The sequence below is a fragment of the Felis catus genome, chromosome E3 (genome assembly GCF_018350175.1).
Source record: "Felis catus isolate Fca126 chromosome E3, F.catus_Fca126_mat1.0, whole genome shotgun sequence".
NCBI lineage: Eukaryota > Metazoa > Chordata > Mammalia > Carnivora > Felidae > Felis > Felis catus.
In genome coordinates, this window is record NC_058383.1 from 18,162,864 (window position 1) to 18,187,127 (window position 24,264).

A 24,264-nucleotide genomic window follows, 5' to 3' on the forward strand; every position below is an offset into this window, starting at 1 on the left:
CCCAAACAGTTGTGGGGTGGCAGAAACATATTCAGCCAGATTGGGAAATGAAAGTCACGTGGGGCAGAGGTGAACTCAGCACCTGCCCCTCTGACCCTTCCCGGTCTCATTCCAGCACTGCCAGCTGGCTCTGAGGTGGGACCTCAGCGAGAGAGCCAAGAGGCCGCAGTGCCTTCAGCTGCAGTAGAAGCCGCCCAGAGGAGGAAGAGAGAACCAGCTGCGAGGGCCCTTTAAATGGCCAGGCCCCACCCCTGAGTGCCTGCCCTGCCGGGAAGTGATCCCTAGGGCTGGGCCTGGGAGTTTCCCCCTCTGCGGGGTCTGGGGCAGGCAGCACTCCTTCTGGGTGTACTTCGTACAGGTCCCAAAGCCCCCAAACAGTTGGTGGGACCTTGTGTCCCTTAAGGCTCGCCTAGCCCCGTCCTGCCTTCTAAGGCCTTGCTTCTGCCGGGGCAGGTAAGACATCTCTGAACCGGAGGAGGAAGAAGGTGGGTAGAGGCTTGGCCGTGGGAGGTTTTGCTTTCCTTGCTGGATTTTTTTTTTTTTGTCTTTTGAAGCAAACGTAGATCAACTTGTTCTCTTGCCAACACTCCTCCACCCCCCAAATCGAAGTCCTCGTGACTTCAGGCTCCCATATCAGAAGTTAGGGCAGAGGCAAGTTGGGTCCATTCGCACTCTCTCCTGGGTCCCTGGGTCCCTGCTGTAGGCCTCTGCCTCTTCCTCCTAAGGACTTCGGCTCTGGCCTGTCCTCTCTGAGCTTTTAGAATGTGATTCCCGCCTCCCACACACTGAGATCCTTCCATCTATGCCAAATGTTGAGGATTTCCCACAGCCTCACTTAAGGCTATGCTGACCGTGATCCTAGCAGGCCATTTGGGAGGTGGTTAGCAAAGCGATCTCAAGGTAGGCTTGACTTCTAGAAGGCTTGGGGGTTGCTGAGCAAGGCTCTCTCATTTTCTCTTTTGGCGGGGGGGTGGAAGGGTGGGGGCTGAAATCAAGAAACAGGAAACTCATTTGGACCCGCCAGCCTGTGATTATGGGGATCTTAGAGCTGGCTCGCTGGAGTGAAGTATGGGGGTGGGGGATGGTAACTGAGGCAGATGTCCCCTGTGTTGTCTGTTTCCCGCCTGGGTGGTCCCCTGGGTTGTGAGGGGGGAAAGCTGGCTGTTACATGGGGTGCAGTCAGGGGCCTCCCTAGAAACTTCTGCCTGTTTCTGCCCTTGGCAAACAGGGCACCCAGCCTGACCCCGGGTGAAGCTTTCTGGGTGAGGCAGCTCTCTGGAGCAGCCACCCTGAGTGGATGGCCCAGGGACAGCCTGAGGGCTCCAAGGTGACTCTGGCCTCCTTGTTGGATGGAGGTGTTCCCTCCCCCCCAACCCCCCTCCCCTTGCAGAAATTGCTCGGCTGTGAAGTGCCATTGACCCTGTCTCCCAGAGAATAATCTGCCCCACCCGGGTCCTAAGTTCTTGTTCTGTGCTTCCTGGTTTGGGAGCTCTGCAGCAGCGATCCCAGGCTGAGTTCTGGCTCTGTCCTCTGACCATTGCATGATCCTGAGTGATGTTGCTAACTAATCTAGTTTCTTGTGAGGATTAAATGAATGAATTAAAGGTCCTTAACACAATGCCTGGCACAGTTTAAGTTCCTAATAAGCGGGAGCTGTTATTTGGGGGACTCTTGCCAAAGACACACATTCTAGAGTCTCCTGGAAACTTTGGTGCGGTGGGGCTGGATGAGGCCTGGGAATCAGCATGAACAGGAGCAACACTCTCAGCTGGTTCCTGTGATGGAGCAAGTTTAGAAAACATTGATCTAGATCAGGGGTTCTGAAGCCTGGTTCCTGGGTCACTTCTCAACTGGACAACCTTCATCTTCACTGAGTGGCATTAATTGGCAGCATCCAGGATGTAGGGTGAAGATAGGGCAAGGAGCATCCTGAGCTGGCAGAACTGTTCTGTCCCCAGTGAGGCCACCAAGCTGCTCCTCCTCCCACAAGGTAGTTGAGCTGGAGCTCAGAGAACACTTTCCTAGGAAGAAAAGTTCCCAAAAAGCTGCTCTTAAACCTGATTGGTGGGAGACAAATTCTTGAATTTCCACTCTAGTCCCCCTATAGTAGGAAATAATCTCCCTAAACTGGGAAGCTGGTAAATAAACAGCCTCTGAGCAGTCCCTGAGTAATGTGACTCTTGCATTCTCCAAAGACTAGAATGTTTACACAGGGAAACGGCAACAATGAGCCCCTGTGTATGTTGAGCGTGCTGTACATTTCCCTAAACCTGAGCTTCATAGGGAGGATGGTGGCAGGCTGAGTCACCGACTTCCCCTCCAGCTTCAGGTCTGCTTGGGGGCTCCTTGGACCTGCCATGGACCAGGCTGAACGAAATGCCCTGCCCTTGAGCAGTCTGTAATCTGAGCTCATTTTATTCTCCCTCCTCCCGGCCACCCTCTGAGCTCCTGTGCCCTAGAGCCATCCTGTAGTCACTAATCTCTTTAGGCCCAGGAAATAGTCCTTCCTTTCCATTTCTTGGTCTAGGAGACTAAGGCTCAGAGCTAGCAAGTGGCCCCAGATTGACAGAGCTCAATCTTTGCTGTGTATCAGGATCAGTGGGAGAGATTTTAAATCTAGCCATGCCTGTACCCCACCTCAGGCCACTGAGGTCAGAATCCCCAGAGATCAGTGCTTTTTGAAGACCTCCAGGTGACTCTCAAGTACAGCCAGGACTGGGAGTGGCTGCTTGAGGCCGGAGTTGCTGGTACTCTAATATGTGCCCAAATCACGAGGGATCTGGTTAAAATGCCGGCTGATTCAGCAGCTCTTGAGTGGGGCCTGAGAAGCCCCCTTACTAACAAGCTTCAGGTGATGCCGATGTCGCTCACTACAGACCAGTACACCATAAAGCTGGTCACTCAGACATCTGTTTGAATCACTGTGCCAGGCGCTCACAGTTGAAGATCTCTGACAGGTAGTGATCAGAGAGGCTCATTGAGTTTTGCTGTAGTGTAAGTTTCCTTTTTGTAAGTTTCCTTTGGAGCCAAGACACTGGTCTATAGCTGCGTCTTAACTAGCGGATGAAGCAGCTTCTGCCTACAGGTTTTGTTCTCTGCCCTTCCACCCACTACCCACCCCCCTTCTTCGTGGGTGTGGTGCAGTGTCTGAGACTTTGGGCAACAGCTGACGGATTCCTGCAGGAAGCTCATGACATCTGGGGGAAGTGTGATCAGACCAAGCTGGGCATGTATGCAGAGAGCAGACTAGGGGGCAGATCCTGGAAGCAGGCCCCGAAGGGGAGGGGATGAGTGGATTTGGAGTGCCGGGGCCAGCCCCAAGGTCTAGGCAGGACCTTCCAAAGGCCAACATCATCCTTAACCATTGTTTTTTGAGGGACTTTATTGGAAAGACAATGTTCTGACTATCCATGTCATCGGGTACACCCCAAAAGTGTAAATCTGGGACTTGTCACAAATGAGCTGCCTGAGTCAAGTGGTTTCCCTGGCTCCCTGGAGAGGTCATATGTGGAGGCTTCTTTTTACAGATAGCAAGAGGATAAGAGCAAAGTCTGTTCTGAGGTGAACAGCAGGGGGTCTAGGTGGAAGGCACAGCTTTAGGGTATAGTAGCGGGCAGTCAGGGGGGATAAGACAGGGTCCCAGTACTGAAACAAGGGCTTGGCTTTGGAACAAGGCAGAAGCCCAGCCAGATCAGCTATAAGGATGATTCTCAGCTGAGTCACTGAGCTGGGTGAGGCTCTCAGCCCCCCTGACTGGGCCCAGCTGGGATGACAGATGGTGGAGAGGCCTCAGCCATAGGGAGTGGGGGATTGTCCAAAAAGGAGTCATCGGAGGCTGTTCCTGGGGCCTGCTTCCCAGCCCATGCATGGCCTTCTAGAGTTCAGATCTTCCCTAGGGGGTGCCTCACGGAGCCCTGTCTACACCTCCGCTTATAGCCCTAGCCCTTCCTCTCCCCCATCTGGCTTCCTGGCCAGGCTTCTACCCTGCAGAGAACCTGGCAAAGGCTTCACTTAGCCTTCAGATGCCCCTTCTTTGCTGCCATTCTAGCCCCACAGCTGGGGCGACACAAGACTTGCCAGCTTTCTGACCACTCAGCAAGGGGGGTTAAGGCCGGGTGGGTTAGGGGGTCTCTGGTACTAGGCCACATCCCCTGATTAAGGGAGCTGGGCCTCAGGCTATTTCTGCCTCAGCAATAAGTAGCATAGTGCTTCTGAAGAGTCGGGCTCTGTTCCAAGTACTTTATGATTACCTCAGTCCTCATAACTCGGGTAGATGCCCTATCCGTTCACAGTTTACAGGCCGGGAAACGGGTATAGGGAGGGCAATGGACTCGTCTGAAGTTAACCCATCCAGTAAGGGATGCAGGTACTTCCGGCTCCTGGGGGCTCTTCGGGGGCTTCTTCAGGAAGCCACTTTGGAAGCACAGCAGAGACTGGGCAGTAGGGAGGAAGGAAAGAGAAGGTCAAGATGAGAGTGGGGAGGAGAACAGATCAAGGAAAGCAGAAAGGCAGCCCCTGTATTTTCAAACACTGCCTGAAAACAACAGAAGAGGGAGCCCTGACGTTAGAAAAGCCACTCCTACAAGTCCCGGGGAGTTAACTTCACATAAACCAGAGCAACAAAAAAGTATCGAGGTCAAATCCCATACAAAGTTGCAAGATAGAGAGCAGAACATTCTTTTGATGCAGAAAGTGTACCAGGAAGACAGGTGAAAACTGTAACCTTTCAAAATGAGGTAAGATGTTAAGGAAACAGTACAAGGCAGGGAATCCGAACCGTAAGACCGGGCAGTCTGGCTGAATCTGTGCCCCTAACCACTGTCCCATGGCTGCCACCAGAGAAGGACAGGACCAAGCATTCCATGGGGATTCTCATCCCACTGATTTGCTGCGTGGCCTCTAATGATCCATAGTCCCTACCTGGGACTCAGCTACTTGGAGGTACACTGTAATGTGGGACCGACCAACCTTATTTGGCCACCTTGATGGAAATTTAATGTTTAGTTCCTCAGTTCCCCTGGTCACATTGCAAGTATTCAGTAGCCGCCTGTGACCAGTCCAAAGAATCCAGATTTAGAATATGTCCATCATTACAGAAGGTTCTACTAGATGATGCTGAGTTAGAGACTTAAGCAGGAGCCAGGCAGGTGACGTTGAGTGCAGCAGCCTAGGTAGAAGACAACAGGGACAGCACGTGGGGATTGTGGTAAGCGCACGATTGGCGGGGAGGGGGCAGGCGGGCGTGGGCGGTGGGGTGTGTCACATCCATAGGCAGCAGCTGTGACTTGACTCTAGCCAGTTTTGCTAGGTGGAAATGTAGGGTGTAGCTCCTAATTCTTCAAGAGAAGCAGGAATCAGGAGGTTGTGGAAACTCACAATTGCTAAGCAAAAAATAAATAAAAATTTTACAGAGTGTGTAGGTTAAGTAGAATTCTTGTGCCTTTCCCTGGCTTCTGCAATTTTGGGGCTTCAGCCTGTTTCTCCTGCGCTAAGCCACTCCATCCTCGCTTCCGCTTTTCAGGTTAGAAGTTAGTTGAATGGTGGGGCAGATGAAGTGTCCCTCCTTTTCTGCTGGTGGCTTCAAAACGGCCTGACCAAAGTCTCCGAGGGCAGGGCTTTGAGTTGTCTAATAAACTTGCTTCCCTCTGTGTGACCCCAAGGGATATATCGTCCAAAGTCCAAGGCCTGCTGGAGGCAGGGACGGGGGTTCAGGCAGGAGGCATGACCTTCCTGAACCACCCAGGATTCAGAAGCAGGTAGGATGGGGGTGGGTGAGAGACGCACTTGTTCATTCCCTTTCCCTTCCCACCCACCCCTACCTGCAAACACAGGAAACCAAGAGTGACCACAGACCAGAGAGAACTGGAGAGAAAGGGACTAATTTGGTTGGGGTTTGCAACCCAGCTGACTATGGGAGCACCAGTTCCGCCAGGGATCCCTCCCTTGAGAGGTGGCCCGTGTCTGAACAGTTCATCCCAGATTGCTTAAAATGTGTGTGGGGGCCATGGGTGCAAAGATAGTGTAAATATTCTTAGGCTGTGGGCTACCATTGCAATACAGCTGGGTCCCGGGATCCCCTGAAATAAACAAGCCTGTGTCTGGAGGAGCCGGGGAGCCACCCAGCCACTGCTCCTGCTCTGCTGGTGAAGGCCACCTCCGGCACCTCCAGAGTCCTCATCTAAAGCCCCTTCCGGTGCTGCAGGCAGCTTGGGGAGGGAAAGGAATAGGCAGAGAACAACCTGGGCTTCCGCGGTTAATTGTGTCAAGCAGGTCTCAGCAGGGATGAGGTCTGGATGGGCTGTGTGCCCTGGGTGGGGAGAACAGAGGAAGTGGCCGGCGTGGGGCTCAAAAGGGTGAAATAATCCGAGCTGGAGGAGGACAGGCCCACTCCCCCATCTCCAGCCAGTCCTCCGGCTCGTGCTGGCCCCGTGCCGGCTCCCTGTGCTCATCTTGTTGGATCTTTTCCCCACCTGTCTGTCCCCCTGCTGCCCTGGGCTCAGGAGTCACCATGGCAACCGAAGAGTCCATCATCCGCATCCCCCCATACCACTACATCCACGTGCTGGACCAGAACAGCAACGTGTCCCGCGTGGAGGTCGGGCCAAAGACTTACATCCGGCAGGACAATGAGAGGTTGGTGTTGGGACTGTGCCGTGGGGTGCCTGTTAGTCTGGCTGGCGTGACCGTCCATCTCCTTCCTGTTCCCAGGCAGGATTGGCCCTGGGTTGGGTGACGCTTTCTCTCCCATTCACTGTCCCCTTCAGAAATGAGAACACGGTCCCCCAGGTCCTCACACTGCTTCTCACCCTCCTACAGGGTCCTGTTTGCCCCCATGCGCATGGTGACTGTCCCCCCACGCCACTACTGTACAGTGGCCAACCCGGTGTCCCGGGATCCCCAGGGCTTGGTGCTGTTCGACGTCACAGGGCAAGTACGGCTCCGCCACGCTGACCTAGAGATCCGGCTGGCCCAGGACCCCTTCCCCCTGTACCCAGGGGAGGTGCTGGAAAAGGTACCTGGCTTGCTTCCTCTATAATCATTCTGCATGTTCTGCCGCCTTGTCCTAGGGCTCTGCGCTGCCTTCTGAAGGGAAAACAAACCGGGGCTGTGGGAGGGGGTGGGGGCAACATTTGCAGGTTCTCCCCAAGGACAGAATTACTGCTTCCTTCCTTCCTCCTCGCATGCCCACAGCAGACCCTCCCCTCCTTTGAGAGCTGTCAGCCCATCTCCCCTCCTGACCTTCCAGGCTCTGGAGCCTGCTAGAAGCTCCCGACCACTCTGGTGCTAAACAATTATGCCGAGTGTGAGCATTTCATCCACTCAAACGGTGCCAGTCTGCTGGGCAGTGACCGCAATGGTAGACGAGATGAGTTTGGGCTCGGGGACTGGTGACTGTTCCTCAGGAAGGCATCACAGGCCTGCGCTTGTGGCCTGGCCCTCGTTTACGTGGCCCTCAGGCCCTGGCCTGAAAATCCCCCATACCCAGGTCCTACCTCGGATCAGCTCAGTCCCTCTCTGGGTGGGGAGTGGTTGGGGGGGCGGGGGGGGGGCAGTGTTGAAAGCTCCCTAGGTTCCCCAGCCCACAGTAGCTCATTCTCTCAAACTCCACATCCTCCAGGCCAGGAGGACAGGGCCTCTCCCTCTTTGGAGCCCAATGTCATGGAGCCGTTCCTTTTCCACCCTCTCTGCCCACACCTCTTCCCTTCCGGTCTCCACTGAGAAGGTGCCTGCCTCAGGCCTCCCTCCCCCTCCCCTTCTGACTCATGGGAGCCTCACTAATGTCCTTGTGATGACCTTGTCAATGACTTGGCCTTCTTGGCCTCATCCCTTCTGTTCTGCTGCAGCCCCTCCTGGTGCCAGTCCACTCAGGACCTGGTTATTCTCCCACCTCCCCCACCTTGGAAACTCAACCCCAGCCTCCTCAGTTGTCGTGACCCCTCAGGGCTTTTCAGTCCGTCTTCTGTCCCTCAGATTCTCTTCCTGGTCTCTTTCCTACACCAACTGGAGGTTGTCATCTTAACAGTCTCTTATGTGCAGGACCTGTGGCCAAAGCCGGTCCTGGATTGCTGTGACCCCGACCTGTCCTTCCTGTCCTCATACTCAGGAGGGGCTTCCTGGCCATGGGGACAGATCCACAAAGATGACAGTATTACCAGTAGCTGATGGGTCAAGTGGCTCATTTCCAGACCAGCTCTGTTCAGTGGTTCTCTTCCTTCCTAACCAGCTTTCTCTCCCCTTTTTTTCTGCATGCCTCTAAATATTTATCATTTTCCACTCCCTTCCTATTTTCTACCCTATTTTTTAGTAGCATTTTATTTTATTTTATTTTATTTTATTTTATTTTATTTTTTAATGTTTATTTATTTCTGAGAGAGGGAAAGACAGAGTGCAAGCTGGGCAGGGGCAGAGAGAGAGAGGGAGACACAGAATCCGAAGCAGGCTCCAGGCTCCGAGCTGTCTGCACAGAGCCCGACGTGGGGCTCGAACTCACGAACTGTGAGATCATGACCTGAGCCGAAGTTAGACACTCAACCAATTGCGCCACCGAGGTGCCCCTTTAAGAAGCCCTTTAAAGTTTATTTATTTTGAGAGAGAACACATACGAGTGGGGGAGGGGTGGAGAGCGAGGGGCAGAGAGCGAGGGAGAGAGGGAATCCCAAGCAGGCTCCAGGATGTCAGCCCTGAGCCCGACTCAGGGCTCGGCTCAAACCCACGAACCGTGAGATCATGACCTGAGCCGAAATCAAGGGTAAGATGCTTAACTGACTGAGCCACCTGGGTGCCCCACTCACTCTTAACTTCGTCACATACTTAGAAGTCCAAGCCATCTGGTAGGATCTGGGTCTGCATCCCCTTCCCTTATTTTATATCTGTGCTCATCTCCTTTCTACCTGTTGGGGACTCCATCAGGTGGCCCCGGGAACCTGGCTTATCCTTCTGTGTCTCTTTTTAATTTTATTTTATTTTAATCCCAGTGTAATTAACCTACAGTATTAGGCTTGGGTGTGCCATACAATGCCATATGCTTACTCAGTGCTCATCAGGATAAGTGTCCTCTTTACCCCCTTCACCTAGTTCACCCATCCCCCTCCACCTCCCCTCTGGTAACAGAGTTTGTTTGTCCTCTGTAGTTAAGAGTCTGTTTCTTGGTTTGTCTATTTTTCCCTTTATTCACTTGTTTCTTAAATTCCACCTATGAGTGAAATCATACGGTATGTCTTTCTCTAACTTACTTCGCTTCCCATTATGCTCTCCAGCTCCATCCATGTTGTTGCAAATGGCGAGATTTCATTATTGTTATGGCTGCGTAATATTCCATTGTGTGTATATACCACATCTTCTGTATCCTTTCTTCTGTTGATGGACGCTTGGGCTTCCACAATTTGGCTATTGTAAGTAACGCTGCAATACACAAAGGGGTGCATATATCCTTTCGAATTAGTGTTTTCACATTCTTTGGGTAAATACCCCATAGGGTGATGACTGGATCGTAGGGTAGATCTATTTTGAATTTTTTGCGAAACCTCCATACTGGTTTCCACAGTGGCTGCACCAGTTTGCCTTCCCACCAACAGTACGCAAGGATTCCTTTTTTTCTCCACACCCTCGCCAACTCTTATTGTTTCATGTGTTTTTGATTTGGGCCATCCTGACAGGTGTGAGGGGATATCTTCTTGCGGTTTTGATTTGCATTTCCCTGATAATGAGTCCTGTTGAGCATCTTTTCATGTATCTTTTGGCCATCTGGATGTCTTTGGGGAAGTGTCTATTCATGTCTTCCGTCCGTTTTAATTTAGATTATTTTTTGATGTTGAGTTGTGTAAGTTCTTTATATATTTTGGATACTCTAACCCTTTATGGATATGTCTTCTCCCATTCTGTAGGTTGTCTTAGTTTTGTCGGTTATTTCCTTGGCTGTGCAGAAGCTTTTTATTTTGATGTAGTCCCAATAGGTTGTTCTTGCTTTCTCTCTCTTGCTCAGGAGACCATACCTAGAAACATGTTGCTATGGTCAATGTCAGAGACATTACCGTCTGTGCTCTTTTCTAGGACTTTTATGGTTTCAGGTCTCACATTCAGGTCCTTAATCCATTTTCAGTTAATTTTGGGGTATGGTGTAAGAAAGCGGTACTGTTGCATTTTTTTTTTTTTTTTGCATATAGTTATATGCAGTTTTCCCAGCACCATTTGTTGAAAAGACTTTTTCCCATTGCATTCTCTTGCCTCCTTTACCAAAGATTAATTGACCATATAATTGTAGCTTTCTATTCTATTCCATTGATCTATGTTTATTTTTGTCCCAGGACCGTATTGTCATGATCACTACAGCTTTGTAATAGAACTTGAACTCTGGAATAGTGCTACCTCCAGCTTTGTTTTTCTTTTTCAAGATGGCTTTGGTTATTCTGGGTCTTTTGTGGTTCCATACAGGTTTTGGGATTGTTCTAGTTCTCTGAAAAATGCTGTTGGTATTTTGATAGGGATTTCATGAAATCTGTAGATTGCTTTGGGCAGTATGGACGTTTTAACAATATTCTTCTAATCCATGAGCGTAAAATGTCTTTCCATCTGTGTCTCCTTTAATTTCTTTCATCAATGCCTTGTAGTTTCAGGGTACAGGTCTTTCACCTCCTTGGGTAAATTTATATACTTCTATCTTTTTTATTTATTTATTTTGAGAGAGGGAGAGAGAGAATCCCAAGCAGGTGCCGCGTCATCAATTAAAAATTTTTTTAATGTTTATTCATTCTTGAGAGACAGAGTGTGAGTGGGGGAGGAGCAGAGAAAGAGAGGGAGACACAGAATCTAAAGCAGGCTCCAGACTCTGAGCTGTCAGCACAGAGCCCGATGTGGGGCTCGAACCCAGGAGCCGTGAGATCATGACCTGAGCCAAAGTCGGACGCTTAACCGGCTATCAGGGCCTCTCAAGATTTTATTTTTAGGGGCGCCTGAGTGGCTCAGTCAGTTAAGCCTCCAACTTTGGCTCAGGTCATGATCTCACAGTTTCTGAGTTCGAGAGCCTGGAGCCTGCTTTGAATTCTGTCTCCTTCTCTCTCTGCCCCTCCCCACTTGTGCTCTTTCTCTCAAAAATAAATAAATAAATGTAAAAAAAAAAAAAAAAAAAAAAAAAAAAAGAAAGATTTTAAGTAATCTCTGCACCCAACCTGGGGCTTGAACTTACAACCCTGAGATCGAGTTCCATATTCTACCAACTTAAGCCAACCAGACACAAGTGGGGGAGGGGCAGACAGAGAAGGAGACACAGAATCCGAAGCAGGCTCCAGGCTCCGAGCTGTCAGCACAGAGCCCGACGCGGGGCTCGAACGCGCAAACCGCGGGATCATGACCTGAGCTGAAGTCGGACGCTCAACCGACTCAGCCACCCAGGCGCCCCTGAAATTTAAATTTAAAAGTAGGAACTTTTATGAGGGCCCTATATATAAATCCAGTTTCTAGCTATTTACTGCTGCTGCTTTCCTTTCATACTTACCCTTTGATAACTGCTTGATGTCCTCTGCCCCATTTCCTCACAGCCCCTACATCTGGCCCCTGCCCCCACCCCCCACCTCCACTGAACTCGCTTTCACAAAGCTCCAAGGCCTCCCAACTCCTAATCCCTAACCTGGGTGGACATTCTGTGTCTCACGGGTCTTCTTAGCCACAACCATTGTTGACCTGCCCTGTTATTAAAACTTGTCTTTTTGGAGTGGCTCCCTTGGTTGAGTGTCTGATTTTTTATTTTGGCTCAGCTCACGATCTCATGGTTCATTAGTTCAAGCCCGGCATTGGGCTCTGCGCTAAGGGCGTGGATCCTGCTTGAGATTCTCTGTCTCCATCTCTCTCTGCCCCTCCCCTGCTCACTCTCTCTCTCTCTCAAACACTTAAAAAAAAAAAAAAAACTTCTTTTTTTTCCCCTCCACCCGGCCCCCCGCTAAAACTTATCTTCCTGTTTTACTCTGTGGATATCTCTTTCCATCTTCTTCGATGTCTCCCTCTCCTCTCCTGCCCTCTGCCTTCAGATTCTGTCCTGAACCTCCTGTGAGCCCTCTCATGCTCTCGTGGCCTTGACCACTTTGTCCATGTTAGACATCCACCCCTGTACCGTCGCTGGGAGCTGCCGACCTGTGAGCCCCTAGCTGCCTGTGGGAGGCTCTCTCCTGGATGTCCCACTGCCACTTCCTACTGGACATCCAAACCCGACACTTTCCCTTCCCCCCAAATCTGCTCTTCTCCCACATTCCCAATCTTATGTGGCGATACTACTGGGTACCTAGTCACCTGAGCTGGAAGCCTGCAGTGGCGTGGGGGACAGACAGGAAGGAGACCAGGGTGGCCACCAGGAGACAGATTAGGAAGATCTTTCCATTATCCAGGCAAGAGATGGTGACTTAGGTGAGGGGAATGGCAGCGATAAAGGCAGATGTAGCTTTCAGCGGAACAGGGAGAAAATGATGATAGAGTAGATGTGGGAGGTGAAAAACCCCCACGCTCCTTCCAGAAATCTCACTTTCTCCTCTTCCTGCACCTTTATATCAAAAGCCAGCTCTTCCTTTGAGCCCCTGCTCAAATGCCACTCCCAGAGGGCTTTTCCTGATGTGCCCTAGGTTTCTGCAACCTCTGTCCCTTGACACTGTCCACGGTGTGCTTGGAGACAGGGGTCTGTATCTGTCTTATCACCTGCTGGACACTTCCAATCCAGGAAGATGGGTGTGTGTGTGTGTGTGTGTGTGCGCGCGTGTGTGTAGCCTGCCCCCCACCACAATCAGCCAGGTGCTGTGCCCATTGAAGATGCACAAGGAAGGGCTCGCCTGCCTCCAACCCAGTGTGTGGTCAGTGGGGAGAGAGTAGAGCTGCTCGACCTTTCCGCGCTGGGTCACTCTGGTCAGAGAAAGGAGCGGCAGGCAGCTAAGCTTCACTAAAGACTGAGGTTCAAGTCCGGATCCCGTTCATCACTAGTTGTGTGACCTTGGGCATATCTCTTCCAGCCTCTCTGAGCCTCTTTCTCTCCTTTCCTGCCTCCCTCAGATCAAAGACCAAGTGAAGTTCTACTCTTAGAAACCTTTCTACAAACTTCTAAAAGGTTTGGATGCTTGTTGCCAGGTCCCCCTTCCTGATGAAAAGAGACGTGATGGCTGGAGCACGGTGGCCATCTTGTGACCATGAAGCAACCCTGATGACAAAGCCACGTGCCAAAGCATGCCTGTTACAGCCGTCCAGGCTTCCCACTTCCTTACTTTCTGCACTTCCCCGGGGCATACTAGGCCTTGAGGTGTGTCCCAGTTTCCCAGCCTAGGTTTCTAATTCAGAACCGCTTCTAAGCACTTCCTACAGAGAGGATCGCGTGTTCTTGGCTCATTGGTAGTGGCTTCCTCTTGCTCGGTCAGCTGTTTTAGTTCTTCAGGTCAGATGGCTTTGGGACTACCCCTACCTTGTACATTCCACTTGGCGGCTTTTGGGGGGACCTATAAAGATGGGTGCTGCGGACTCTGACCTCCAAGGTATTGGGCGTGACTCCTGGAGTCACAGTACTTACTGGATGTCCCATGACCTCCCTTCTTCCCTTGTCAGGACATCACTCCACTGCAGGTGGTTATGCCCAACACTGCCCTCCATCTTAAGGCGTTGCTGGATTTTGAGGATAAGAATGGAGAGAAGGTGGTGGCAGGAGATGAGTGGCTATTTGAAGGACCTGGTAAGTTCCTTCCGTTGGCCGGAGTCCGGGTCAGAGGCTCCTGGCCTTTCCATTATAGCTCTGATGCCTGCTCACCTCCAGCCTCTTCTCCCCTCCCCAGGCACATATATCCCCCAGAAGGAGGTGGAGGTCCTGGAGATTATCCAGGCCACGGTCATCAGGCAGAACCAGGCCCTGCGGCTGAGGGCCCGCAAGGAGTGCTGGGACCGGGACGGCAAGGAGAGGGTGACAGGTGGGGTCGATAAGGGGTGCTGATGGGGGCGGACAGGCCGTGCTCTGCCCGCAGGGTTGGGGATGGCCACTAGCAGCCTGGGAGGAAGTACTTCCCTGGGGTCTCTCTTATAAGCTTTTGGGGGCTGCCCACTGCTGCTTTCCCTAACCCCCCCTGTGCGGGCTCTCCCCTGACCCTGCTGTCATGTTGACATGGTTTCTCCCTCCCCCCAACCCCCACCCTTCACCCGACCCAGGGGAAGAATGGCTGGTGCGTTCCGTGGGGGCGTATCTCCCGGGAGTGTTTGAGGAGGTTCTGGATTTGGTGGACGCCGTGATCCTCACAGAAAAGGTCTGTGCTCTGGGGGGTTAAGGGACCCTGGGGTAGGGATCACTCTGAGTGGCAGAGAATAGTGGCAGAGGACATGAACGTGAAAGAGAAGCAATATTTCTAAGGCCACTAAAAGAAAAGTGCAGAGGTCAGATACCTGCGGGGTATCCTGAGTCCTCTGAGAGGATTAAAATGCCCTCCTGGGTTGGTGGAGACTGGCGGTCAGGCCTGGGAGCACTTCGTGGCCAGTGGGGCTCCCAGGTCCCCTGAGGAACTTGGAGATCGGTTTCCCCAAACGCCCCGACCTCTTGTCCTACAGACGGCCCTGCACCTCCGGGCTCGGCAGAACTTCCGAGACTTGAGAGGAGTGACCCGTCGCACGGGGGAGGAGTGGCTGGTGACCGTGCAGGACACGGAGGCCCATGTGCCGGACGTCTACGAGGAGGTGCTGGGGGTCGTGCCCATCACCACCTTGGGCCCCCGCAACTACTGTGTGATTCTCGACCCGGTGGGACCGGATGGCAAGAACCAGCTGGGGCAGAAGCGTGTGGTCAAGGTGAGTGCCTCCGTTTCACCTGGAGCTCTGCTCTGGGAGGGCGAATGCCCTTGACTGGAGGCCCTCGGACCTCTTCCTTCCCTCCTCCCACCCCAGGTACATGTTCTAGAAGCACCAAGCTTGTTCTGGCTCCCTCTGTGTCCTTGCACGTCTAGTTCTGTCTTTTGAGACAGAGTCCCCCTGATCTCCCTGGTGGCCCCCGACCTCAGTTTCCACACAGTTTCTTCTGGGAGCACCTCCCGGGTCCCATCCGTGCCTGCTGTTCTGGAAACCTTGTCATCTTGCATAAAACAAACCTCTTGGTTTACGCTTCTCCCCACCCCACCTCACCCCTCTCTTAACTCTACATGGGACTACCAGGGATCGACACACTTTTCTGTAAAGGGCCGGATCGTAGATACTTTGGGCTTTGGGAGCACATTCCACTGTACTGGTGGAGCAAAAGCCTAGACAGCTTGTAAATGAGCGAGTGCCTCTGTGTTCCTGTAACATTTTACTTCCCGAAATAGCCCAAATGTCTAGCAGTGGATGAACAGATCACAAATTGAGGCATATCCACACAATGGAATATCCTTCAGCTATAAAAGGAAATAAGCATGTACGGATGCTCGTGTGCTAATGATCAGCATTCAGGGCACCTGGGTGGCTCAGTCGGCTGAGCGTCCGACTTCAGCTCAGGTCGTGATCTCACAGCTCGTGACTTTGAGCCCCACATCGGGCTCTGTGCTGACAGCTCAGAGCCTGGAGCCTGCTTCAGATTCTGTGTCTCCCTCTCTCTGCCCCTCCCTCACTCACGTTCTGTCTGTCTGTCTCTCTCTCTCTCTCTCTCTCTCAAAAACAAATAAACATTAAAAAAAACTACATTAGTATTTCAGCTAGTACTTGGAATTGTTTAATTCCATTTATTTTACTTTTTAAAATGGAGTTTTGGGGGGGGAGGGGCAGAGAGAGAGAGGAGAGAGAGAGGATCCCAAGCACCCTCCACGCTTAGTATGGAGCCCGATGTGGGGCTTGATCCCATGACCTTGAGATCACGACCTGAGCTGAAATCAAGAGCTGGATACTCAACTGACTGCGGCAGCCACGCACCCCTGTGTGGTTCCGTTTATACAAAATGTCCCAAATGGGTAAATCCGTAGTGATAGAAAATAGATTACTGGTTAGAGGGGGCAGGGATGGACAGAGAGGAACCGCTAATGAGTTTTTCAGGGTGATGAAAACGCTGGGATTAGATCCGAGAGATGACCGGACAACTCTGTGGATATGCCAAAACAACTGAATTGTAGACTTTAACCGGAAAAATTGTATGGTATATAGATTATATCTCAAATAGGTTGTTAAAAAAAAAAAATAGGGGCCAGATTTGGCCCAGAAACTGAGTTTGCCAATGTCCAGACGACACCATCCCAAGAAAACAACACATGGGAAAAATGAGCAAAAGAGGGTCATATTTTTTTTTAAGCTTTTTTTTTTTTTTAATGTTTAGTTTTGAAAAAGAGAGAGAGAGTGCATGGGAGGGACGGGGGTGGTGAGGAGGGAGGGAGGGAGAGAGAGAGAGAATCCCAAGCAGACTCCACACTGTCAGCACAGAGCCAGATGCGGGGCTCAAAACTCCCAGACCATGAGATCACGACCTGCCCTGAAATCAAGAGTTGGACACTTATGGGCTACTTGGGTGGCTCAGTCAGTTGGGCATCTGATTGTAGCTCAGGTCATGATCTCACAGTTTGTGAGTTCGAGCCCCGCGTCGGGCTCTGTGCTGACAGCTCGGAGCCTGGAGCCTGCTTCGGATTCTGTGTCTCCCTCTCTCTCTGCCCCTCCCCCACTCACGCTCTGTCTCTCCCAAAAATGAATTAAAAAAAAAAAAGGGTGTTGGACGCTTTAGCGACTGAGCCACCCAGGCCCTCCAAGAGGTTTATTCTTAACGGTTGAGCTTGTGAGGGTCCAGGTCCTGACCATTTACAGGATTTATCAAGGGCGGTTTGACCAGACGAGATCTGTGGGCGTTTGTCGAGAGCCTCATGGTCCCGATAATGCTTCGCTGTATTACGGTGGGAACGTCAGGAGGGTCTTTTGGGGCTCCTGTCCTCATCAGAAGCCTGTGGCCACAGGAACCAAAAGAGGCGCTATCAGAGGCAGTCACAACTCTGGGTGGAAACCGCTTCTAACCCCATGTCTTTCCGCTAGGGCGAGAAGTCTTTTTTCCTCCAGCCTGGAGAGAGGCTGGAGCGAGGCATCCAGGATATATATGTGCTGTCAGAGCAGCAGGGGCTGCTGCTGAGGGCCCTGCAACCCCTGGAGGAGGGAGAAGAGGAGGAGAAGGTCTCCCACCAGGCTGGGGACAACTGGCTCATCCGCGGGCCCCTGGAGTACGTGCCCTCTGCCAAGGTAGAGGTGGTGGAAGAACGTCAGGCCATCCCTCTGGACGAGAATGAGGGCATCTACGTGCAGGATGTCAAGACTGGAAGGGTAACAGCTGAGGGATGGGCACCCTTACTGTTGTGCGGCCACGGTGGTGGCCTGCTCGGGGCTGACGGGGACAGGTGCGTGGTGGAGATGGGGGAGGAGACTTCGACAGCCTTGGTGGTGGCATCCGAGCAGGCCGGCATTCTGTGGAGTATCTGCCTTCCCTTTGTCGTAAATAGCGAAGTGCAAACTTGAGAAGCTCCCCAGGGAGAAGATGAGCCAGGTTTAAGGACGGGGACTCTGTCTCCACTGCAGAACTGGCCCCAGCATAAAGATCTAACTGGGGAGTGGCCTGGGAACAGCAAGAACCAAATTCCTCCCCCATCCCCTTATCCAGGTGGAATTTTTCCTCTTTGCCAACCACCCCCCCCCCCCGCCCTAATCTGAAGCCTTGACCTTGGTCTGACCTAGGACCACATCTCCAACCTCTTTCTCTAAGACGCCAACCTAAAAGTCGAGCTCAGAATCCTAGGAAGTGTTAGCGAATGTTACCTAGGTCCTAGGATTGATGGCATCTGTCCCTCCGATGCCCTCCAAGCTGCCCCCAGAAGGAAAGTTCCAGAAGAAATCCTCTGAAGCCCTTACCACGTGCCAAGTTCTCAGCACTAGACATCTGAGATGTCATTCATTCCTCAACCCTGTGCGGATGAGGAACCAAAGCAGGGGTGCGCCCAAGACGACCGAGCTAGCAGCCGGTGCATCTGAATACAGCCTCGTTCCAGAGACCATGTTTGGCCACACCGCCACGCTACCCTACCCCCCCGCACCGGGCTGCTGGCTGGGTCCTTCCCCCTTCCCTTCCTGGGTGACGTCCCTCCCCGTTCTCTCTCAAGGTACGAGCTGTGATTGGAAGCACCTACATGCTGACCCAGGACGAAGTCCTGTGGGAGAAGGAGCTACCTCCTGGGGTGGAGGACCTGCTGAACAAGGGGCAGGACCCGCTGGCAGACAGGGGTGTGAAGGAGATGCCCAAGACCCCCCAGCCCTCCCCTCTCCGGAACAAGACCCGCGTGGTCAGCTACCGGGTCCCTCACAACGCTGCCGTGCAGGTGTATGACTACAGAGAGAAGAGAGCTCGGTGAGGGGCCATCCTGGGTGGGGGGCAGTTGGGGAGGCTACGGGGGGGAGGGGGGAGGCGGGAAGGGCCACGGGGGGGGGGGGCGAGGGGGACGAGGCGGGAGGGGTTCTCCGTGTGTCTGACTCCCGGCTCCCTCTGCAGTGTGGTCTTTGGGCCGGAGCTGGTGTCGCTGGGTCCCGAGGAGCAGTTCACCGTGTTGTCCCTCTCGGCCGGGAGGCCCAAGCGTCCCCACGCCCGCCGCGCTCTCTGCCTGCTGCTCGGGCCTGACTTCTTCACAGACGTCATCACCATCGAAACAGCAGACCATGCCAGGCTGCAGCTGCAGCTCGCCTACAACTGGTGAGGGGTGGGGAGGGCTCGGCTGGGGTGCTGGCGCGGCCCGGGGTGGGGGAGCCAGGAGGAAGAGCCCTGGGTCCCGCAGCGCTGGGCTCGCGTTCAGCCAACCACATAACGGCAAGGTCATGAAAATGTCGGTTGGACACACCCAGTGCGAGTGGGCAGATGTCCCCAAGCACAGGCTCTGGGGCTCGCTGCCTGGGTCCCGGCCTTGCCGTTTGCTAGCTGTGGACCTAGGCCAGTGACTCGGTGCTTTCCTCCATCTCCCAATCTGTAAAATGAGAGTGACAACCGTCAGCCTCACGGGGCGGTCGAAGGGATGCGGTGAGAATTGGAACAGTGCCCTGTACGTAGTTAGAGCTCAAATGGCAGCGACCGGAGTCGGGGGAGGGGAGTCCCATACGGGCGGCTGTGCCCCACCACACCCACCTCTGGGCGGAGTGGCCAGGACTGTGACAGGGGCAGATGGGGGCGCTGACCTCTCTGGGGCGGGGGGTGGGGGTGATGGGGGGGTGGTGGTGGGGGTGGGCACTGCAGCATGGTCGCTAAGAGCATAGACCCTGGAGCCACGCTGCCTGAGTTCACCTTTCTGGCTTGCCACATATGATGTGACTTTGGGCCTGTCACTTAACCTCTCTGGGCCTCTCTTTCCTCATCTGTAAAAGGGGATAGTGCTCATCCCCCCCTCCTAGGGTGGCTGGGAGAATAAGATGGCATCTCACCTGGGCCCATGGTGGGTAGCAACTCTCGTTCTCTGTCGTGGGAGACCCTGGCCAGTGACGGGGGGTGGGGGTCGGAGTCCTTTTCAAAGACGAGAGTTGCCGTTTCCTGGAGGAAGATGGCTTCCCTGTTCTGGGCCTCTCTGTTCACAGGCACTTTGAGCTGAGGGACCGGAAGGACCCACAGGAGACAGCCAAGCTCTTCTCAGTGCCTGACTTCGTGGGTGACGCCTGCAAGGCCATCGCGTCCCGGGTGCGGGGGGCCGTGGCCTCCGTCACCTTCGATGACTTCCATAAGAATTCTGCCCGCATTATTCGCACTGCTGTCTTTGGCTTTGAGACCCCAGAAACCAAGGGGCTCGACGGCAGGGCTCTGCTCCAGCCCCGGGACCGGGCCGTCTTCCCCCAAAACGGGTTGGTGGTCAGCAGCGTGGACGTGCAGTCGGTGGAGCCCGTGGACCAGAGGACCCGGGACGCCTTACAGCGCAGCGTCCAACTGGCCATTGAGATCACCACCAACTCCCAGGAGGCAGCTGCCAAGTGAGTGAGGCCTGGGGGCAGGGCTTCCCCACTGCCCACAGTGCCCACTGTGGGCCAGACCTCTCCAGAGTCCTCACCTCGGCCCACTGCCACGACCTGGGTAACAAGGTGCCCTTCCCCCGCCCCCGCCTACGGTCGGCCTGCGATCACCCTTAGCAGATGGCATGGCCCACTTAAGAATACGACTAGGACAGGGCGCCCGTGTGGCTCAGCTGGTTAAGCGTCCGACTTCGGCTCAGGGCATGATCTCGAGGTCTGTGAGTTCGAGCCCCGCGTCGGGTTCTGTGCTGACAACTCGGAGCCTGGAGCCTGCTTTGGATTCTGTGTCTCCTCTCTCTGCCCCTTCCTGACTTCTCTCTCTCTCTCTCTCTCTCTCTGTCTCTCTCTCTCTCTCTCTCTCAAAAAAAAAAAAAATGTATGACTAGGTGCCATCCCCCTCCTGTGGCTTCTCACCTTGCTTGTGCTAGAATGCAAACTTGTTCCGTGGTCCTTCCAGGCACCGGGGATCCAGGCCTACCTCCCCCACCTCACCTTCCAGCCTCACCTCCCAGGCTCACGTGCTCCAATCCCACCAGCTCCTTTCTGCCCCTCAGATGCACAGCCAGGCTCCCCGCTTCGGGCCCTCTGCGCTGGCTGTTCCCTCCGGCCAGAATGCTCTTCGCCTAGAGTGCTTCAGCCGGCCTCCTCCTCGGGCCTCAGCCCGAAGCTCGCCTCCTCGCAGAGCCCAGTTCTTTCTGCCCCAACTGAAGCAGCACCCGCTCTGCTTGGTGTCCCATCACCCACTTTCAGGGAACTTGTCATTGTCCGAAATCAACCACGTCCCTTTGTTTCTCCCCACTGGAGGGTGGGCTGTGTGGAAGCGGGGGCCTCGGGTCACCAGTCCGTCCCTTCCCCTGCGCCTGCAATCGTGCCAGGCTGTTAGCACGCACGCCGTTCTTCCGTTGGCACGTTGAGTGCTTCCCGCGGGCACCCCCAGCAGACTGGCGGTCCCTGCCCTTGGAGAGCTGGCTCGCATCTTCGAAGACGGCCAGCATCTTCCCAGTCCCCTCTCCCGTCCAGGCACGAGGCTCAGAGACTTGAGCAAGAAGCCCGGGGCCGGCTTGAGAGGCAGAAGATCTTGGACCAATCCGAAGCTGAAAAGGCTCGCCGCGAACTCTTGGAGCTGGAGGCTCTGAGGTGGGTTGAGAACCAGAGGAAAAGAGGGCCCCGGTCTTGGAAAGCAGCTGGTGGAGGGACTGAGACGAGTGTGACTTCTGCTGTGCAGAAGTGAGGGTGGAGGAGGGCAGGGCTGGGCTTCCTCCTGGCGTCCCCTGACCCCCGCCACCCCTCCAGCACTGCCGTGGAGAGCACGGGGACCGCCAAGGCGGAGGCCGAGTCCCGCGCTGAGGCCCTGCGCATCGAGGGAGAAGGCTCTGTGCTACAGGCCAAGTTGAAAGCCGAGGCCTTGGCCATTGAGACGGTGAGTGGGGGCGATGCCTGTGGAAGGGTGTGGCCCCGGGGGTCTGGAAGAGGCCCCATCACTGCAGCCCTGGAGAGGAGTGGGAGACCAGGTGTCCCGATGCACAGCCCTATTTAAATACTCCGTGGTTTATAAAGTCCTTTGCCCTGTGTCTATTCGCTTAACCACCTTTCCCCTCCGGGCATGATGACCTCTGTCTTCTGTGTAATGTGCCACTCACACATTGGCCAGCTTTGTGCAAAGTGCTGCACGTGTCTTACACACACGGTCTTATTTAATGCCTGAAGTCCCATTCAGGCGGCAGGTACTGTCTCCATTTTACAGATGGCAGAACCAAGGCTTGGATTGAGGACTCCCAGCTACAAGGCAGCCTGGCCAGGAGTCACCCCGAATTGACTCTCCGTTTACAGTTCCATCCCTTTGGCCTCTGTTCCCTCTGGCTTGCTGGGACAGTTCCCAGGGGCCACACAATCCTGCGTTCTCTCCCCCCACCCCCTTCCAGGAGGCTGAGCTCCAACGGGTACGGAAAGTGCGAGAACTAGAATTGGTCTATGCCCGGGCCCAGCTGGAGCTGGAGGTGAGCAAGGCCCAGCAGCTGGCGGAGGTGGAGGTGAAGAAGTTCAAGCAGATGACGGAGGCCCTGGGCCCCAGCACCATCAGGGACCTTGCTGTGGCTGGGCCAGAGATGCAGGTCAGAGTGGGGAGGGGGCTGGTGTGTGTGTGCGTGTGTGTGTGTGTATGTGTGTGTTGGGACCATATTTGAAACCAAGAAGGCAGAGCTGGGGCAGACATATCTGGAAAGATGATGCTGGGGGCGGAGGGGAGAGGAGGTGGAACTGTCCCCGTGTCCCGGCCTGTAGCACTTGTGCACGGTGGCCTCTGTCAGGCACTGTGCTAGCTTCGGCAGGGAGCTGCAGCCCCTGGGGTGGATGGTCATTAAGTGGAACCCCAGTCCGTGGCAAGTGCTTTGAAGGAAGTCGAGCCAGGGATGCTGGCTGGTTTAGGGAGAGTCCCTCGGAGGAGGGGATACTTGAGGCCGATGTAAAGTTGACGGGAGCTTCCTGGGAGAGGCTCCATGTGCAAAGACACAAGGACAACAGGACTCAGTGCGTTTAAGGAACAGAAAGGACTGAATGGCTGCGACCGAGGGTGGAACGGTGAGCTTCTGGAAGCAGCTACAGTGGGGCCGGGTCTTTCAGGCCTTCTAAGCCCCTGTGAAACCTTCAGTCTCCCCTGATACACCTCGCTTATTGTCCCCGACTAATCCTAGGAGGATGGCTCGGGTGACAGCTGCAGAGTCCCATAAGTGTGGGTGGTGGCCAAGGAGACAAGAAAAGGAACAGGGGCCTGACTCTTCCCTCTTGCTCCTCAAGGTGAAACTGCTCCAGAGCCTGGGCCTGAAATCAACGCTCATCACCGATGGTTCCACCCCCATCAACCTCTTCAACACAGCCTTGGGTCTCCTGGGGCTGGGGTCGGAGGCCCAGCCCCCAACCAAAAAGGCAGCCGGCATGCCCAGCCCCCAAGAGGGCTTGCTTCTCCGGTCCCCTCCTGCCCCTCAGTCTCTTGGAGACAACCATGTTGTCCCTTAGCGCCGTGCTGCAACCGACAAATTAAACATTTCTGGGCATTCTAACCTTGGGCCTCAAGTCTCTGTCACAAGGGAGCATTGTGGATACCCCTGAAATCTCAAGGTAGCTACTAGAGACTATCCTCACCTGTGAGGTGGAGAGGAAACTGAGGCAGGGAACAGTCACGCTGATGGGAATGTGACCCCAAAGTCTTACTAGTCGCACTCTTTTTTTTTTTTTTTTTGATGTTTGTTTGTCTTTGAGAGCGAGAGAGACAGAGCGCAAGCAGGGGAGGGGCAGAGAGAGAGGGAGACACAGAAACCAAGCGGGCTCCAGGCTTTGAGCTGTCAGCACAGAGCCCGACGTGGGGCTCGAACCCATGAACCGGGAGATATGATCTGAGCTGAAGTCGGAGGCTTCACCGACTGAGCCACCCAGGCGCCATGGCTAGTCAACTACTCGGACTGTCTTTGGTGGTCAGCTCCCTTAGACCCCAGGTGGGGGAGCTGATACCACAGGGGAGAGAATGGGGCCCCGCCTAGGCAGCCTCCCTGGGATAGCTCCTGCACCAGCAACGTCTCTCCTCACTGCTAATTCCTCCAGGAAACTGCAGGCTGGGCGGGTTTTGGAATCTAGCCCTCAGGCCGCAGGTGCATCCACCCCTGCATCCCCTCCCCCGCCTCCCAGCACTTGGGAGACTCTCTCTCTCTCTGGCACCACCTGCTGGTCCCACCGCATAGCCGGCAGGCCTGTGCACTTGTCCCTCTCAGATGGGATGTCAGGATCCTGTCCAGGGGCCACAGGAACTGGAGTGCCTTTCTGGGCTTCTGATATGGGCTCTTCCCAAGCATCGAGGGAGGAGTTCCCTCTTTCCACCCTCCCCCGCAACCAGTGCAGAGCTCTTTCTGGGGAAGGATCCAGGCGTGATCAAATTTGCAACCAGTGCAGAACCCTTTCTGAAGGAAAGATCAGGCGTGATCGAATTTGGCTGCACAGAGGAGGCTGCACCAGCCCTTTGCCCAGGTAGAGCCGTAGGTACTAGGTTGATAACTAAGTAAAAAGATCCTGGGGAGAGAGAAGCTTGGGTTTACTTTCGGTATAACTGAGGAAGGCAACTTCTCTGATCTCCTCTGTCCGTGAAAGAGGCCAGGAATTCTCCTCCTGAACAGGGCTGATGCTTGATTAGGACCTTCTTCCTCTTCGTGCACTGAGGCCTGACCCTACGAGCCTGGTCTCTTTCCGAGTTGAGGTGCATTTGTGTGGTCAGTGGCTCCACTCAAGTCTGAGCTTGAGGCCAGGGGCTGA

At 54.1% G+C, this 24,264-nt stretch overlaps 1 protein-coding gene and 1 long non-coding RNA gene across 5 annotated transcripts; one reads left to right on the plus strand and one right to left on the minus strand.

Annotated features, from left to right (window-relative positions):
* The first annotated feature begins 61 nt into the window (after positions 1-61).
* On the plus strand, positions 62-23,024 carry MVP (major vault protein). Of its 4 annotated transcripts, none has more exons than XM_006942107.5 (15): positions 62-453; positions 6,501-6,633; positions 6,817-7,012; positions 13,570-13,693; positions 13,794-13,925; positions 14,161-14,255; positions 14,554-14,790; positions 16,978-17,259; positions 18,090-18,334; positions 18,476-18,673; positions 19,543-19,929; positions 20,989-21,105; positions 21,262-21,388; positions 21,891-22,079; positions 22,762-23,024. In XM_006942107.5, exons 2-15 carry the CDS (start codon positions 6,509-6,511, stop codon positions 22,978-22,980), a joined length of 2,673 nt encoding a protein of 890 aa, XP_006942169.1. In that variant the 5' UTR covers positions 62-453; positions 6,501-6,508; the 3' UTR covers positions 22,981-23,024.
* Positions 1,555-2,747, minus strand: LOC123382621. The gene is made up of 2 exons (XR_006591251.1): positions 2,638-2,747; positions 1,555-2,021 (listed from the first exon to the last, which is right to left on the minus strand). It is a non-coding gene; the product is annotated as an uncharacterized LOC123382621 (long non-coding RNA).
* Positions 23,025-24,264: the final 1,240 nt, after the last annotated feature.

Coding starts and splice junctions, on each gene's coding strand:
- MVP (XM_006942107.5), top strand. CDS start 6,509: ATGGCAACCGAAGAGTCCATCATCCGCATCCCCCCATACCACTACATC. Junction 18,335..18,475: donor TACAGAGAGAAGAGAGCTCG/GTGAGGGGCCAT, acceptor CTCCCTCTGCAG/TGTGGTCTTTGGGCCGGAGC. Junction 21,389..21,890: donor AGGCCTTGGCCATTGAGACG/GTGAGTGGGGGC, acceptor ACCCCCTTCCAG/GAGGCTGAGCTCCAACGGGT.